The sequence below is a fragment of the Lacerta agilis genome, chromosome 8 (genome assembly GCF_009819535.1).
Source record: "Lacerta agilis isolate rLacAgi1 chromosome 8, rLacAgi1.pri, whole genome shotgun sequence".
NCBI lineage: Eukaryota > Metazoa > Chordata > Lepidosauria > Squamata > Lacertidae > Lacerta > Lacerta agilis.
Genome location: NC_046319.1, coordinates 18,681,570 through 18,699,715, shown reverse-complemented (window position 1 = coordinate 18,699,715; position 18,146 = coordinate 18,681,570). Strand labels below are relative to the sequence as shown.

The 18,146-nt window shown below is 45.2% G+C and overlaps 1 protein-coding gene across 5 annotated transcripts in view; it reads right to left on the bottom strand.

The window, feature by feature from the left end:
* The window catches only part of PLCH2 (phospholipase C eta 2), a 278,707-nt gene that overhangs the window by 23,324 nt on the left and 237,237 nt on the right, over window positions 1-18,146 (bottom strand). For all 5 annotated transcript variants that reach the window (XM_033156392.1, XM_033156394.1, XM_033156393.1 and 2 more), the window contains 8 exons: window positions 16,341-16,433; window positions 13,561-13,661; window positions 11,024-11,121; window positions 10,438-10,620; window positions 8,658-8,765; window positions 6,403-6,527; window positions 3,484-3,568; window positions 2,200-2,346 (listed from right to left, as the gene is read on the bottom strand). In XM_033156392.1, the coding sequence (XP_033012283.1) occupies window positions 2,200-2,346; window positions 3,484-3,568; window positions 6,403-6,527; window positions 8,658-8,765; window positions 10,438-10,620; window positions 11,024-11,121; window positions 13,561-13,661; window positions 16,341-16,433 (940 nt within the window). The remainder of the gene's footprint in view (window positions 1-2,199; window positions 2,347-3,483; window positions 3,569-6,402; window positions 6,528-8,657; window positions 8,766-10,437; window positions 10,621-11,023; window positions 11,122-13,560; window positions 13,662-16,340; window positions 16,434-18,146) is intronic.

The window sequence follows — 18,146 nt, the reverse complement described above, 5'->3', positions numbered from 1 at the left end:
AGCCATACCCCATTACCCCAACCCCAACCCCACCCCGGTCATCAAATAACACTATTCCTCTTTTATTGTTGCAGCTGTCAATCCTGGAATTCCTAATTGATTCCCTGCTCTGCTGGGAACAATTATTAATGTCATAATCAGAAATGTCTCTCATTCATTCTCTTTTATTTTTCTTCGCTCTCTTTTTAAAAGCCAGATGGATTCCTTCCTCCTCTCTCTCTCAAAAAAACTTTTCCCTTGCCAAGCTTCCTCTGCTTTGAAGAAGATGGAGAACAAGAAGGGGGGGGGGAGAATCAGAACAACAACACAGGGTGCTTTTATATGAATTGGGAAGGCAGAAAAAGGAGAGGGGGTAGAAATGGATGAGGGTTTGAAGGAAGGGGGGAAATGTGTTAAAAGCCTCTGAATTTTGCAGATACTCAGCCATCAGGCTGCTTTAACATTATAGTCAGTAATTGCAGCCACTGGTGCCCGGCCAACAAAAATGAGAGCAGAGAAAGAGACCCTGGTTTCTTTCAAGAAAGGCTTTGAAGTTTACCCCATTGACTAAGAAATCCCTCCTATCAAGCTGGAGTTGTACAAATTAGGAGCTGGCAGATATAACCACCAAGTCACAAAGTGCCCATCATTATGATTAGCGGTGGGTGGGAGGGAAGGCGGGGAGAGGAACTAGACAATTACACAAACACGTAATTGGGGTGGGGTGGGGGCTCAAAAGAGGCCAGTCCCCTCCCAGTATCTTCCAGTACCATGCTTTAATTCCTCCCCTCTCAAAGGAATGGCTGGGAGCTATTGAGATATACGGTAGGTGAAGGTGTGTACTGGGGCTAACTCTGTCCCAGATTATTCCAGTTTATCAAAAGGAGCTGATTTTCATTCTTTCTTTCTTTCTTTCTTTCTCCCAGAGGGGAGGAGCTTTTCTCAGCCCAAGGGCCACATTCCCTTGTGGATAGCCTTCTGAAGGCCACATGCCCGCGCTGGGTGTGGTGTGGCCAAGGGGAAAAGTGGGCGAGGCAACAGATCTGATTTTCTACCTTTGTACAGTAGGCTATATTCTAAGAATGCACAAAAATCAGTAGTGCCTACACATGTACACACGCACACACACACACACACACACACACACACGGGCAAGCATAAGGCGTTATTACCATTCAAGGCCAGTGAGGAATGTGCTCAGGACAGTGGGCATGGTCTTGGAGATCGTCCCAAGGAACAGACACAGAGGATGGTGGCATTTGACTTCCCAAGCCTGAGGTTCCCTACCCCTGCTTGACCCAGCAAACTTGCCCAATGTCCTACAGACCTTCCTGGGAGCTGCTGTGGACCAAACCTGTTCCTATTTCCATCACTTGTCCCCTGTGTGACCTCACAGTAGCCCAATTCTCAGGCTTGTGCCTCAAGGCCTGCCCAGAATAAACACCATTGGAATTAGTGGACCCAAGTTAGTGGACCCATGTCCATTTAACTTCAGCAGGTGGACGCCGACTAGGGCTAACAATTGCATACAACCCATGGGATCCGGATGTCACATGGAGGCATTGAAGATGCCAACCTTCTTTGGAGCATCTACTGATACAAGGAGTTCGGGATGGAAGACATGATTCTGAATAACCCTTCAGATGGGTTACTCTCCATAGCAGGGGAATGGATTGGGCAACACACATAAGCACCACTGGGATAAAGAGGAGCCTCGGCTATCGATGGCTCCAGTGATAGCTGGTGGGGTAGAAGGCAGGGGTGCCAACAGTAGGTGGAGCCAGAGACAACCATTTCTGCTTTGGTCCCCTTCCTTTTCCTCCCAGCTGAGTACTACAAGACTGAAACCAAGGAGGATGCACCTGACAGACCCTCTGGAATTACTGCAAAAAGGCAGACAGGTGAGGGCAGGCTGAAGTTAGCAAGGCAATGCACTGCTTGCCCTAATAGACCAGCATCTACTAAATGGCTCGTCAGTTCTCTCAAAGAAAAGAGCTGCCACCTTTTGTGGAGAGCCAGTGTGGTGTAGGGGTTAAAGTATTAGACTAGCACCTGGGAGGCCAGGGTTCGAATCCCCGCTCAGCCATGAAGTGACCTAGGGCCAGTCACAATCTCTCAGCCTAATCCACCTCAGAGGGTTGTTGAGAGGACAAAATGCACACCACCTTGAGTTCCTTGGAAGAAAAGGTGTTATATAGACGAAATAAATAAACAAGTAACCTGGCATCATGCTTGTAAACGATATCGTCCTCTGTCCGATGAAATCCCTCCCGATAGGGTCATGATCCCACACCAAGAACCGAATCAGGGCGATTTCTGGCATGCAAATAGGGAACACCAGAGTTTCTTCCCACATTGGATTGAAACCTGCAAAGGGAAATAAAGAGGTGGGGGACAGCAAGAGAGTTTCATCATGGCTGAATCCTGGAAAAGAGCTGGTTCACAGTGGCCTATAGATGAAATAGTTTTCCCTGTGCATGCTGCGAGTTCACCCATGATTTATGGCCCTTTGTGGACCAATCTAAGACCCTTCCATTTACTAAGGTCTCTCTCAACTCTAAAAGGATGTGTTTCTAAAAGCATAACTGTCTGGTCCCTGCTGCAAGGAGCTTACACTCTCACTTTTGACAATAAGGAGAAGGTAACAGGAAGTGATTGTTGGAAGGAAGTGGCCTTTACTGAGGGATTTTTTCCCCTAGGCTTTGGCTTAAAGCTACAGGGCTGAACTGACATTTCAGAGACATATAGTATATGAAATATGGTGGGAAATTAGCAGCCAAACCTAGTAATTGCATATTCTTGCTAGTTAGCATGAGAAGGGTCTATGTCCAAAGAGCTGTATTGCTGACAGGCAGGTACTCGGGCCATAGAAATACAACTGGTAGAGAGGGCTCTGTGTGATGTCATTTCCCCTCCCCTGAGCATAGAGTGCTTCCTGTTCCTCTCCCTTCTGTTTGGCCAGCCATGAGGGCAGATGAGCCCTGTGCTTGCTCCAGTCCCAGACACTTGCCTAAGACTAGTTATACTGGAAATATAAATATTGTGCCTCCATAGTTTTGCTTCTACCGTTGCTGTGAACCAATGCATGATTATAAACTAAGTCAACCTTATTTTAAAACTTACTTTGCAAGCTGTTGCCTGGTTCTTTGTTAAATGGGGTAAGAAGGGGGAGGCCAGTTTACTTCATAGCTGGACTTGCTCAAAAGAAGGCTTGCAGCCTAATGTTTATTTTTATTTTTTGTGGACAAGGGTGGGATTTTAAAACCGTTAAGCCCACACATGGGCGCCTAAAGAGATAAACTGCAATCAACATATCCTCTCCTACCTATTAAAACTCATCCCACAACAGTGACTTCACACCACACACACAAGTAATTCCTGTTTCCAGTCACCCTCGTGGCTGCAAGCAACTTCAGCATTAACTTTGCCCTCACGTGCTGAGTATATCAGAGACCGCAGATCATGCAGAGGGGAGAGAAAAGAGCGAGGAGAAGGAAGCCGTACCATTGTCATCCACGACTCTTGTCTGCTCTTTACAGCAGTCCACAGGCAATCCGATTACTTCCACTTCCACAAATGGATCTATTATCTGGGAAAGGGGGAAGAAGAGTAGGCAATTACCATCAGAATGCTGGGATAAAACCGAACAAGCCACCCTAAAAAGCTTGACTGCAATGTTCTACTCTGGAATCGTCGTTTCAAATCTAGAGACCCAGTGTTCTGTGCCACTGTGCTATGGTCCTTCCCTGAATTCAGGAGGACTTACTTCAGAGTAGACATAGTCACGATTGCAGCCTATGGTCCCAGCTGCACTATATATATATATATATATATATATATGTAAAGGAGCACCATACTACTTTAAACCGCCATGGTTTCCTCCCGCAGAATTCTGGAAATTGCCATTTGTTAAGGGTGCTAAATGTTATAAGGAGGACCTCCCTTATTTTGTTGTGGTTAAAAACCACCTCAAAGAAAGTACAGTTTTCAATGCAGAATTTTAATTTGCGATCCAGGGTGAAGGGTGAATAAATAATAATAATAATGTCCCCACAGAGATACAATGCTTAAAAGTTCCCTGGGTAGAGGAAATTATTGCTAAAGCACTCTGGGAACTGTAGCTCTGTGAGGGGGACTCCTAACAACTCTCAGCACCCTTAACAAACTACAGTTCCCAAGATTCGGGGGGGGGGTTTGACAGTTTATGATACTGCTTTAGATGTATTTATGCAGATGGGGCCTTAGTTCTGATTGCAGCCTAAATTCAGGTAAAGGCTTCCCTGTGAAACCTGTTTCGCAGCTGTGGCGTTGCCCTGGGAACAGGGAAAGGCCTACCTTGAGCGCAAAACACACGCATGCCTCATTCCAGATCTAAATAAATGTGAAGTATGTGCAGTTGAACTATCAATTTACAAGGAAGCGGACATCAGAGCCGTCTTTCCCATAGGGCTTAGTGGTGTGTTGTGCCAGGGCGCCAGCCTCTCGGGGATGCCCCAGCAAGTGAGGGAGCTGCGCGGCTTTGCCAGCGGCCTCCCCTTTCCCTGCACACCCACCAGCTGCGCCCCGGCAAACCCTAAGGCTGTCGGATGTGCAGCTTCCCTCTCAAGCCTCTGCGGGAATCACTCTCTTCCCGAGGAGGCTTGGGAGGGAAGTTGCGCTCTCCTCCCGCAGAGGCTTGGGAGGGGCGCAACTTCACTCCCAAGCCTCTGCGGGGATCACTCTCCCACAGCGGCATGGGGGAGAGTTCCACCCCCCCCCGATGGCTGGCAGTGCGCAGCTACGGCCACCCCAACACTATCTGTAGTAATTTGGGCGGATATTTGCACCCTGGCGCCGCATCTGCTAAAGACGACCCTGGTGGACATCACAAAGGAATCAAAATTCAGAAAATACAGCATTGAGCCTTTATTTTGTACTCAAGCATCCTGCACCCAGTGTCAAGTCAAAAGTATCCAACCCTCTCAGAATGGATACTTGAAGTTGCTTTTCTATTGAGAAACCAACTAACAACCGGAGAAGGGGGGGCGGAGAGGAGAGGACCCACGCAGTAGACTCCCCTTCACCCTTTGCACCTAGTGAAAAAGTGTAAAGGCCAATCCTGCCTCCCCACCCTCATAAAAAACCCTGTACTGGGGGTTTGACACTATGCAAGCACATACCAAGAGTTGCACTAATGAAGCCCCATCCATCTTGGCTGACAAACCCAGCAGCTTTATAAATATTTACAGTGAGTTTCTGGGTTTAAACTTGGCTCTCCTTTGGAGGTGTTTCCCAACCCCCGCCCCCACCCCTTTTCTTCCCCGTGAAGTGGCATGAATAGGGCTCCTGCCACATTGATTGAGCATCTTGGCAGCGCTCAGCCATCTCCCCAAAGGCACTCTCTGTGGACAAGAAAGCAAAGTCGGTCCCTCTTTGCACAAAGAGAAAAGGCTGAGCACCTGCTAGTCTCAGGGGGGGGGGAAGAACCGTGTTGCATAATTTGTCCAAACACCCCCCCCAAAAAAAGAGGCCGCAGGAAGTATCCACCCCCCCACTCCGCCCCAATCCAAGCCCGTAATCAGAAAGGACTGCAAAGATAAAAGCCCATGCCCATTTTAAGAACTCTGCAAACAAATCATTACACACATGTGTATGCATAGAGAGTATACATGCATACATGTTCTCGCAAAAAAACCATAAGTGTTTTAGTGTGAATTTCTCATAATACACACATTCTTTTCAAAGCAATTTCCCCTAATGTAATGCATTTGTTTGTTTATCATTTCCACTAATACATGCATTTATATGCACACTCTACTCTTGACATATGTGGGTTTGCACATGTTACTTGGCTGGTTGCAAAATTAGCAGAAGGGCAAATTCTGAAGGATGGTTGTGTTTCACTCTGAGCATTGTTTCATAGAATCATAGAACTGTAGAGTTGGAAGGGACCCCCAAGGGTCATCTGACCCAACCCTCTGCAACGCAGGGATCTCAACTAAAGTATTCCTGACAAGTGGCCACCCCACCTCTGTTTAGAAACCCCCAATGAAGGAGAGCCCACCATTTTCCGAAGCAGTCCATCCCACTGTCAAACAGCTCTTACCACCAGAAAGTTCTCCCCGGTGTTTCAGAAAGTGCCATTGATGTAAGTTTGCCTTTAAGTGAGAATGGAATCGAAATTCTCGCCCATCGCCACTTGTGATTGTCTTTTTCCACTTAACAATTCCACTTAACTTAGTAGTACTGGAGGCTGGGCTTAAATAAAGGCAAGTTGTAAAAGCGAGTGGAGCTGTGGCAGTCACTGGCACCAAGACTCTGCCTACAGCAATTGGTTCTGACACCCACTGCCAGAGGGCTCTCAGCACACAGTGGCTGCGTTGCTAGCAGATTATCACAGTGCTCTCCCCAGATCTCTCTGCACCTCTCTTTCCAGGTCCGTACCTCTCCTCTGTCTCCCAGCATGGAGTCCTTGGGCTTGGGAAGCTGCTGCCCGCTGATAATTCGTAACACGAGCTGCTTCTTCATCTGGCCAAGCAGTGGGTCTTCGGAATTTGGGTTGAAGATCCCTGAGAAGGGTTCGCAGAACATATGCAGAGATGTAAGGGAGAGCTAAGTTGTGCAATACGTGCATCAACTTCCGGACACGCCGACCCATTGGCATAGGAAGCTCCCTTAATACTGAGCCAGACTGTTGTCTACTCTGCAAACGGAAACTCTCCCAACTGCGCTCATTTTGAAACGGCATTGATCTGTTTGGGTTTTGCTGGAATTCCCAAGCAGTGCTGCTGCAAATGAGGCTGTTAGTCTAGAATGTAAAAAAATCAAACAGATACGATTCTTTCTCCTGGGCAGTGGGCAGTGGAGAGAAAGGAGAAGTCAATCAATCAGTCTTTATTATTGCAATCACAGATCGGCTACTGAATTACAACCAGACAAACACAAAATGCCGTTTACAGGCCAGCAAAAGGCGAGAAAGAAGCTGCCTTGTTAGGCAGTAAATTCGAAGTTAATGACACAGACTAATTCTTCCAAGCCTGTGATGAGATACAGGGATAACAAGAAGTGCACATCTCTCGTTTTGTAGAAACACAGGCAGCAGAGAGGACAAGAGGCTTGTCAGCCGAGCCAAGACAGCAAGATTTCATTTAATTTAATCAGAGCCCAGCGGCTTGCAGACAACCAAGACAATAAAGCACAGTGTGAAGGCAATGCCAGTGGCTCAGCCCTGTTCAAAATGCCTGCTTTAGCTGCCATGTGCAGGAGAGCAGATAACGGGTCTTAAGTAGGTGAAGGAACACACAGATCCATCACAGGTGAGCCACAAAGCAAGGAAAGGCTCAGTGTGAACGAGGAATGGAGCACAATCTGGATTGAAGGGATTTTGAAAACCTGCAGGGTAGAGCATCTGCTCTGCATGCAGAAGCCCCCGGGTTCAATTCCTAGCATACCCAGCTAGTCTGGGGAATGTCCCAAGCCCAAAACCTTGGAGATCGGTTGCTGGCCAGGGGAAACTGCACAGGTATAGATGAGCCAATGGTCTGCATCCATTAGTTAGCTTTAGGAACATGGGCGTTTGCTTACATTTATCATTCCTTATCTTTGTGGGAGGGCTGCAGCCCAGTGTTAGAGCATCTGCATTGCATACAGGAAAGTCTCAGGTTCAGACCCTGGAATCTCCAGCTAGAGCTGGGAATTGGCCCCGGTCTGAAAGCCGGAAGAGCCTCTGCCAGTCAGTGCAGACAGTACTAAGGTAGATGGATCAATGGTCTGACTCTGTAGAAGGCAGATTCCTATCTTCCTATCTTATTGGGATGTGTCATTTCAGACAGTGAAACTTTATGTTTGCAAATTTCTTTTCGGAATCAATTTTTTAAAATATAAAATTAAACTTTAAAATCTTTACATATGCATTCCAGATTCCAAATTTGTTATACATTTCTCTTTAAACATTGACTGCTCGCCTTTGCCTCCATTTTTTTAAATTTTATTTTTTGCAAATTTCTTCAGTGAGGAGTCTTAAAAATACGTTCTTTGGTGTGAGGAATCAAATCTGGACAACAATGAAGCTTGGTAAGCCTATGTTTGATGAAGAAGCACATAAACTGCTTTTGGAAAACTAAATTTTAATTTTACCTTCTGAAAACAATCATAATAAATAAGCAATATTAATATATAATATAACTTCAAGTAATTGGCAATCATTTTTAATGATTTCTATGCAATTTTACAAACATTATACTTACCAAACAAAACTATATTATATTAATTTAACCAAAATACCTTTTGAATTCCCAGGTCATGTAGCAACATTTTAGCACCCCTTATTTTTGGAATTTGAAAGTTGAAAAATTCAGCACACCCTGCTATCTTATACTGCTTGAAGCCATGGGCTGGAGCTGAAATAAATTGCCCTCTGGAAATCTGGATGCACAATCATTCATATACCTCCTCACCCAAACAGTCCAATGACAACTGAATATGCTCTGTAGCCACAGAATGCTAAATGTCAGTTGAGAAACTAGGGGTAGGAAAGGAAATGGAGGGGTCCTTGGGGACAACGCGGTTGACTAGCTACAACCATGAACAGGCACACTCCTGTTTAAAAGGTGAAAATGCACGACAACATTTTGTTGCAGCGCACACTTGTAATAATGGTACCATCATTAGTTAAAGCTGAAAATCTACATTCCCCTTACCTTGACACATACACTTGGGTTTGAGGACATAGCCACAGTTTCCATTGGCACTGAACTTGGCGCGGTTCAACTGAAGCATTCTCCCCTCTGACTGGTAGTTTAGAGCAACTGCAATATTTGGAAGGGTGGAAAGAGAGAGGGGGGGGAGTTGAAAAATTGCAGAACGCATTTCTAAAAGCAAAGCTTCAGAGCAAAATGAGATACAGTCACGTTTGAAGGCGAAAGTGACTGGACAGACTTCTTGATGCCATGGATCCAGGCAGAAAAAAGAAAACTCACAGCGAGTAAATATATCTATCTATATATACATATATATCATTTTGCACAATATCCCTGATGTGAAGAGCTGTGGCGTCCAGCTACTTTTCTCACTTTTGAGGGATGGAGCTGAATCAGCACACTGCACAGAAAAGGGCAGAAGAAAGCAGAGGAAACGGAATATGCTAAAGCATGCAAATTTGCAAAGGAGTGATAGGCCACCCAATTAATAAAGTTTGGGATTTGGCAGCAATGGTAAAATTAACATCTTATCTGAGAGCAAGAATTGCAAGCGAATATAGAAATAAATTCAGGGAGTACTTAATTCAATATTGCCAAGGAAATAATTACCTCCCGCGAAAGCAACTTCAAGGAGGTTTTAACGGGTTCCTATTTTTAGCGGAAATGTTGTAATTTTATGCTAAGACCTATTTTCCTGCAGAAGGCTATGATTTGAGGGAATTCCGAACCAGAGCCAAGGGCTGCCCCGCATGCAGAGCAGTACAGTAATCCAGCCTTGAGGTTACAAATGCATGGACTACATGCTGTTCCTATTCAGGAATGGCTGCAGTTGGTGAACTAGACAAAGCTAGTAAAAGACACACACTAGCCACTTGGGCCTCTAGTAACAAAGATGTATCCAGGAGGATCCACAAGCTACACACTTGCTCCTTCAGAGGGAGTGCAACTCCATCCAGAACAGGTAACACTTTTTTTTTTAATCAAAGGTCACTTGCTAATTTCTCGACTTTTCCCTGACCCATTTGTCTATGAAAAGCCTGTAGGGTTTTTTGGTGTCAGCGTCGTTTGTACAGGTTCTCTGTTGTTCGCTTGTGTTCCTTTGGTGGCGAGAGAGGTCGGGTTGGCGTAAAGTAGAAACATCGCCGCGCCACCCCACCCATCTCTCCATCCTGCCCACCTCTCTCCCCCTTTTCTTCCTAATGTCTCAACAAACGAAACTGATGTGTAAAAATGTTACATGGAAAAATACGAGAGAGACATTGTATATACCTCTGTAAAACAAGAAAATCCTTAATAATAATAATAATAATAATAATAATAATAATAATAATAAAGCCTGTAGGGTGTTTTTACTACCCCAATCTGCTAATATGGGCTATGGTAGTAAATGAACCCCAAATGCAGAATTAAATGCATTCCAGGGTCATATTATGCTGCAGGCGGTTTTGTTCTTGTTTCCAGAAGAAAAGCTGCGCATGGCAACTGGCTGAAATTGGGGGACATAGTACAGGTGACCATTTGTGACCATGTCCTAGAAAGGCTACCGCGCAGATCTACTTATGTGTTAGTCGCACAATGAAAAGTTCACCAGGAGAAGTTTCGGCCCCAGAAATTGGATGAAGGTTCTGTGGAAAAATAAGCTGCTTCAAAGTAAGTTTCCACTTTGTTTTAAACACAGCAGGCTTTGTAGGCAAAACAGCATCCTACTGACAGCAAAACGTTTCTGCTTTCCCATCTACCTTCCTCGTTCCTCAAAGCCTTGCCTCTGGCTCCTCCTTACCCAATTGGCACCCAGCATTCCAGAAGGGCTGAGGGTTGTAATTACTGGAGTCCACGCGGTAGGAGGAAGGGTAGATTCGCGACAGCTGGTGTTGGTTGAAGCGCAGATACTGGGCCGGCTTTTGCTGGAGGATCTGGTGAGCTTTCGTTTCGCTGAAAGAGGAGACTTGCCAACTGGAAGAGACTGGAACGAACGTGGGGAGAGTGCATTGCCTCTTTTAGTTATTTAACAAATACGTCTGGTATTCACAGATGTTTCCGCTTGCGGTTCGCAAGGGACTACACATTTGCATTGCATTTCCTTTACGCAAAAATGAATGCGGTGGAGCAACATAGCAACAATGTAAATTATACTTGTTACATAATTCTGCCACGGCAGACAGAGATGAATAACATAGTTTTGGGTGGAAGATGAGCTGCAGCAGAACAGAAACAGGGCTGCATGTGATAAATACAGAGTGGAAAAGAAACTGAGGCATTCTTCCCCATCCCTGCTTCTAGACACAAGTGCCCAGTACTGCAGTGTATACCTGCAAGGTTACCCACAGTTTTCCCTTCTTATTTCATCCTTATAGCAGGCTACCTACCTTCAGATTCTACGTCGTGGATCCCAACGGATTTAGTGTATTTCACCAGGTCGGAGAGCGCTCGGGATAATTTCATGGTTTTCTTCTGTCGGTTTGTTCTATGGGAACAAAGCACATTGCGCTCGTCAGTTCCGATCCAGGGGTTTTGGGGAATTAAGAGAATAGAAATCCTCAGCAGTGACAAGAAACAAGCAAACAAAGGACTGGAGGAGGAAGCAACACGTGTGGGAGTTGGTGAAACAGTAGGTACCCATGGAAATAGAACACAAAATGTTGTCATTGTCAAATCAACTCTGAGCTGTTCTGATTAAACCTTAGCACCAAACAGCACCTGAGACTTTCTGCACACAAAATCATGTGCTCTATTGCTCAACTACAGACGCTCATAACAGGTGTTTGAAGAGCTACTATGCACCAATTCAGTTCATCTGGCTCAGTATGGTCTACTCTGACTGGGAATGACCACAAGCATGTATACTCTGTGTCTGGAGTTTTGTGGATGAGGCAGTCTGTGTGCAATTTGCACAAACCAGTCCACTTCAATCATGGATAGGGATGTTGAAGAAACAGGAATGGAAATTGCCAATATGTGTTCCTTCACCCTATGTCCAGAATGGAAATCAATCCCGCAAATACAATCAGTATTTGCTGCTGCTGTTGCTTTCAATCTGCAAACAATATGTAATTGATCATGTCCACATGTCCTCTATTTGCATTGTGTTTCCATTGCACTGAAATTAATGGAGTGGAACAAAATAATGGTGATGGGGGGTGGGATTTAACGTCACAAAGCAATTGTTCTGTCATGGCTAGCATTCGCAGCTTGCTAGATGGATCAATTCCTCCCTCTTCCTGTTCCAGGAGTTCTCCCATTCGCCACCCCAAGCCAATTTTAGGGTGCACATGGCTTCCACTGTTGGGACTCACAAGTTGAATCCCAGTCAATGCAACTTGCCTAACAACTCATGTAATTCTACCACAGCAGAGAAGCAAAAGAAATGATGTAGTTGTGGGTGGGAGATGAAGTGCAGTGAAAGGGAAACTGTGCTCCATGTGAGAAATGCAGGGCAGAAGGAGAAAGGATACCTTCTCACATCTCTAGCCATGAAGCGCATGCAGGGCCGGCCCTCGCATGAGGTAGTTTGCAGATTCTGGGGGAAGGGAATGGTGGCGAGGTGTCGCAGGATAGAGCTGTGTATGCCCAAGTTAGCCTGGTGCTCTCCGAGATGGTGGACGTCCATGTCCCCTCACCAAGGCTGAAGTAAGAGTCAACTATCAATCTGGTCAGCTTCTGAATGAGGAACAAGGTGAGGTGGCCCTATGTTGTCTTGCACCACGGGCAGCAAAACATCTTGGATCAGCCCTGAGTGAGTAGGTAGGTGGATTATCTGGACTCCGGAGATTTAATCACAGATTGGAATAAAGAAAAGCATGGTGGAACTCCATCTTGCCCAGATACTTCACCTGGTTGCAGCTCAAGTGACAAAAACACCTACTTTGCATACAGAAAGTCCCAGGTTCACCCCCTCCCCTCCCAGCATCTTCAGGTAAGGCCAGGAGTGGGAAAGACCTCTGCCTGAACACCGGAAAGCCACTGACAGTTGGTGTAAACCAGGGTTTCCCCGAACTTCGGTCTCCAGCTGTTTCTGGACTACCACTCCCATCATCCCTAGCTAGCAAGACCAATGGTCAGGGGTGATGGGAACTGTAGTCTGAAAACAGCTGGAGACCCAAGTTTGGGAAAGGCTAGTGTAAGCAATAGAGAGCTAGATGGACCAATGGTCTGACTCGGGATAAGGCAGCTTTCTATGTCTTAGCTAAAGGGCTGGAGCTCAGTGGTGGAACATTTGCTGTGCATGCAGAAGGTCCCAGGTACAGCCCCAGCACCTCCCGGTGGAGCTGGGAAGGACCCTTTTTCTTAAACCCTGCCAGTCAGTGTGGACAATGCTGAGTTAGATGAGCCAATGGTCTAAATCAGTTTAAGGCAGCTTCAGATTTTTATGCAGACCAGGCATAGGCATGAACTCGGCCCTCCAGATGTTTTGGGACTATAATTCCCATCATCCCTGATCACTGGTCCTATCAGCTAGGGATGATGGGAGTTGTAGTCCCAAAGCATCTGGAGGGCCGAGTTTGCCTATGCCTGCTCCAGACCATCCTCCACCCTTCAGGTATGGCAGGAGGATGTGGTTAGCTGGTAGTGAGTTAAATGCTCTTTGCTCATGTGGAAAGTCATGTTTTACTCTTGATGCTCCAGACTTGAGCTCTGGCTCAGAAAATCCTGAGCTCTTTTCCCCTAGGTCTGTATGTTTTAAAAATTATCTGCAGTCACAAGGCCTACAAACATCTCTCTCTCTCTCTCTCTCTCTCTCTCTCTCTCTCTCACACACACACACACACACACACACACACTGCCCTAAACCCATTCCATTTCACTGTCTCTGTCCCATCCGGTTAGACTTGATCAAGAAACCAGTCCATTTAGGCAAAGTCGTTCTGCACCTGTATCTGTTCAAAGAAAGGGCATTGCCACTTACTTGCTGTAATGTACCGAGCCTCTGGCTAAGTTCCCTTGACAGTCAAGGTCATCCTCACCCTCTTCCAGACTTGATGCCCTTTTCAGTTTGCTTCCTTTCTTCTGCACCAATTGGGGAGACACATCCAGAGTTAAAGCAAGCCACAGGTGACATTTGCATATATCCATGCAGGCCCAGGTGTGGATACAGAGGCCCATCTTATCAAATGGAAACATACCACAAGGCACAGGTAACTCCTCGGAGAGACTGTGCTTCGGGGAGAGAATCTTTCCAGTGTGAATGCCGTTTGCCTACACAGCCATATGACAACAACCATATATAAGAGAGAGGCACTGGAAAGCTTGAGGGAGCCCCATAGTTTGCAGAAGTACAAAAATATTCAGGAGGAAGAGCACCCTGAGAGGAAGATCTCCACCCCACCCTCAAAGCCACCCAATGAGGACTGAGCATGCTCAGTGGGCCTGGAATCCCAACTGGCTGTCGTAGGGAGGGGGTTGGAATGGAGTATCCTGGAAATGGGCATGTCCCAAACCCTGTACAGCAGCACTCCCTCACTGCAACATTTTGTGGTAGGTTCCACTTGTTATTTGTAAGAGAGTTGGAAAGCAGCATGATGAAGGCACGATTTCCTCATAGTGTACACCAGGGGAAGTGGCAGACTTCATGCTTGCAGTATCTACTTTCTGTTTTACTAGGCCAACATGAGTTGGCCAACCGGAGAGATGTATAAAAGGCATTTGATGAGAATGAGAGAACAGGGTCCTTGCATTCTGATAGCAAGTTCAAACCAATACTGGCAACATTGTGGTTCAACTTGAACTTGCAAAGAATTGATCCTTTGGTGTGTTGGAACTCTTTGCCCATTGATATAAGGCACTGTATTGTTTTCAGAGCCTGTTAAAAAAAACCTTTTTTCTTCTTCCAGCAAGCCTATTCAGGCATGTAATTTTAGTGTGGATTTTTGACACCTGATTTTAGTGCATCTATTTTTTTAAAAAAATAAGAATAATAATTAGTTTATAATATAAATGTTGTCATGAAATTTGTTTTATTGGTATTTTAACTGAATGGCTTTTTGCAAACTATTTAGAGCTATTTTGTTCTGGTATGTAAAATTGTATTGAAGAAAATAAAAACAAAAAGGCTAGGGCAGAGATGTGTATTTTCTTCTTATGAAACACTCTACAACACAGTGCACACTGAAACTGCTGTAACAACGAGCAACAGATAACATTAACAATAATAGTATTTGTGGAGACAATTATCCTAACATTGGCCCTATTTGCATTTCACAGAATCATAGTCAAAAAAAAAATCCTTCCAGTAGCACCTTAGAGACCAACTAAGTTTGTTCTTGGTATGAGCTTTCGTGTGCATGCACACTTCTTCAGATACAAGATACTTCAGATACTCTGAATAAGTGTGCATGCACATGAAAGCTCATACCAAGAACAAACTTAGTTGGTCTCTAAGGTGCTACTGGAAGGATTTTTTTTATTTTTTTTATCTTGTTTTGACTATGGCAGACCAACACGGCTACCTACCTGTAACAGAATCATAGATCAGTCTTGAATCATAGAGTTGGAAGAGCCCTGAGGATCATAGGGCAACCCCCTCTCGCGATGCAGGAATATTCACTTACAGGAAGTGAATCTGCAACCTTGGTGTTATCAGCAGCACACTCTAACCAACTGCTTCCAAAGATTCCTGACAGCTGTGGTTTGCTAATGTTGCTGAGAGTTGTTAGGAGAAACCCTAATCTCCTCCAAAAGTGGTTTAACCCTCCCAGGAAACTGTAGGAATCAGAGCCAGCCCAAGACATTTCAGCACCTGAAGCAGATTCCCAAAATGCCCACCAGGGAAGAAGAGCTGAGGTAATATCTACATCAAAAACAAGGTGGGAAGAAAGCTCAGCATCAGGCTGTGGTGTCCTGTGGAACTTGCTGCCTGAGGCATTTGCCTCACCTTGCCCCATGAGTGTGCCAGCCCTGCTAGGAACTGTAGCTCTCTAATAATTTATTATTTATACCCCGCCCATCTGGCCGGGTCTCCCCAGCCACTCTAAGGGGGAAGGATAGGTGTCTCAACTCTCAGCACCTTCAACAAACTACAGTTCCCAGAATTATTTGGGGGAAAGACATGACTGCTTAAAGTGATAGGGTACTACTTTAAATGTACACTGCCGGTAGGGTCATAGTTTGTACTAGTTTGTACAACCACTTTTGGATGTTTCCATGCAGGTGTCCCCCAAACTTCCCTGCTTTCATGTGGGGCAAATTTCAAAAGTGACAACCAGGGAGCCCATTATGTTCCTTATGTGATCCCTGATTGCCTGGGGGGCACTCTGGGAAGGGGGAAAAATGACACCACAGCAGCACCAATTTTTTTTGGCAACATTTGCACCTCAAAACCTTTCCCATAAAAATGTAAGCGATTCTCAGGACTTTATCTCCCCTCCGAGCAAAAATAAACATGGAGGGGGGGGGAACACTCAGCACAACCCTGCTCTTAAATGTAGCTTTGAGGTCCACATTGGTGTTACTTTGGAATGTACATCAGTCTCATGTCAGTTTCAATCTAAAGAAAGTGTGCTTAAGAGAAAATGAAGGGTGGAGCCATGACAACCATGACAGGCTGCATAGCACTGTGACATCATATTCACTATGAGATCCCTTACTGGTTGCCCCTTTCTGTTCTAAATTTTTAAATGGCGTGGATGTTTGAACATTTGCAGGGAAAGCAGGATAATTTGTGTCTATTCCTATGAATAAATGAATAACCTTGCGTTTGGAAAAACTCCCCATCAGCGATCGGTTGTGCCGTTTGTTGATGACAGCATCCTCCCCGGATTCCACATCCTCCTCATGTTTGTTCTACAATAGCAAAGAAGGACAACATGCAAGACTGTCAATGACGAGACGGACTGACAGGAAGGCAGGAGGACAGCCTGACAGATGTACACAGAATACACTATTTTAAACGTTCTTGCATAGCATTTCAGACTTTCCGATTCTTCCTGGTACCAGAGTATGAAAGTGCCATTTCATTAGGTTGTATGCCTCCTACAGAAAGAATACCTCCCTAGTCATCTTTTAATATATATTTTTCTTTTTTTGAAAAAAAAGTAGAATGCTTTTTTATTCTACCTTTCCTTTAGGAAGCGCAGGGCAGTTTATACCAGCTTTTTATCCTCACAACAACCCTGTATGGCAGCAAATGGGCAAAAGCTACAGCGCCTAGCAAACACCAGAAATTGGTACAAGCACAAATCAGTAGCAAATCTGGATGCCTGGTAGGACAAGCACAAAAAGTAGCAGAGACAAAACGTAATGCTAATAAGATCACCAATAATATACATGTCACTGATAATGACCAGTACAAACCAAGATTAACAACAATGTTTAAATGCTGTTGTCTTTGCCGACATCTGTAGAAAACTGTGATGGGTTTTTTCCGAGTTGCTACTGCAAAGATGGCATCCTTGCTTGGAATAGTTCTGTTGCGGTCTGCCAAGAAACAGGAACTCACAAGGAACCCATGACGTTCCAGAAATTGCTGGACTACAATTCCTTCAGCCCCCAAATATTTGGCTATGTTTGCTGGTGGTGGTGATGATGATGATGGGAGTTGGAGTCCAGCAAAAGTTTCCAGAGGGCCACAGGTTCCCGTAAGTCCTGTTTTAAATGTATGCCAGCAAAACCTCTGCAATGCATTTTGCATACAACAGCTTTCCTGAAGCCACCCCCCTCCCCGGGCGGCTGGTTAAAAGCTCTGGGAAAGAGACCAGGAGCACTTATGAGTTGAGCTGTTCCGAGCGTGGCAGGCTTAGTACATCTTTAGAAACAACACATTATGAAATTTACATATACGCGAGTCCAGGGGACAGGGGGTGTGGAATTAAAAAGAGAGAGGTATTTTCATATGAAACCTCCTGGTTATTAAAAAGTGCTTCATTTTATTATGGAAAACAAGATCGCTGGCACTGTGTAAGGGAGGCAGAAATCACCTGTGTGCATTTTATGCTCTAGTCACCTCATGCCGGCAGCCAATGGAAGCTGCGCGCCTCTCGGAAATCTCACTCACCTGGCCTCCTCATTAACTGTGAGCATTCGGCTATGGAAGCCAGAGTCATTAATAAACAATTTGGAAAGAAAGCTAATAAAAATCCAACAAAGTCAGCTACTAAAGACTGCGTTCTCAGCCCTCCCCATTTCCATTTCTAAAGCTTGCCACGTTGCATTATTCATTTCGGGTGACAGATTATCCCCTGGATGGAATGGGTGCCATTAAAGGGGGGGGTGGGGAGGGAGAGAAACAACCTGGTGCTAATCAAAACATCATTATTGAAGATACAGAGAGAAAAAGATCTCTACCCTAAATGGACTTCAGTGGGAAGAAATGTGTTCCTGCATCTTCATAAACAATGAAAAGAGCTAAGAGGAAATCAGTACGAGATGAGACATTACTCAGCTGTTCTGCCTTGTTCACAATTGCCACCAAGAATCAGGTCAGGAAATGATACTAGCAAGCCTGCTTCAGATTGACCGAGGGAGCAGGAAGGCCTAGCTGAAGGAAAGCCTACGTGC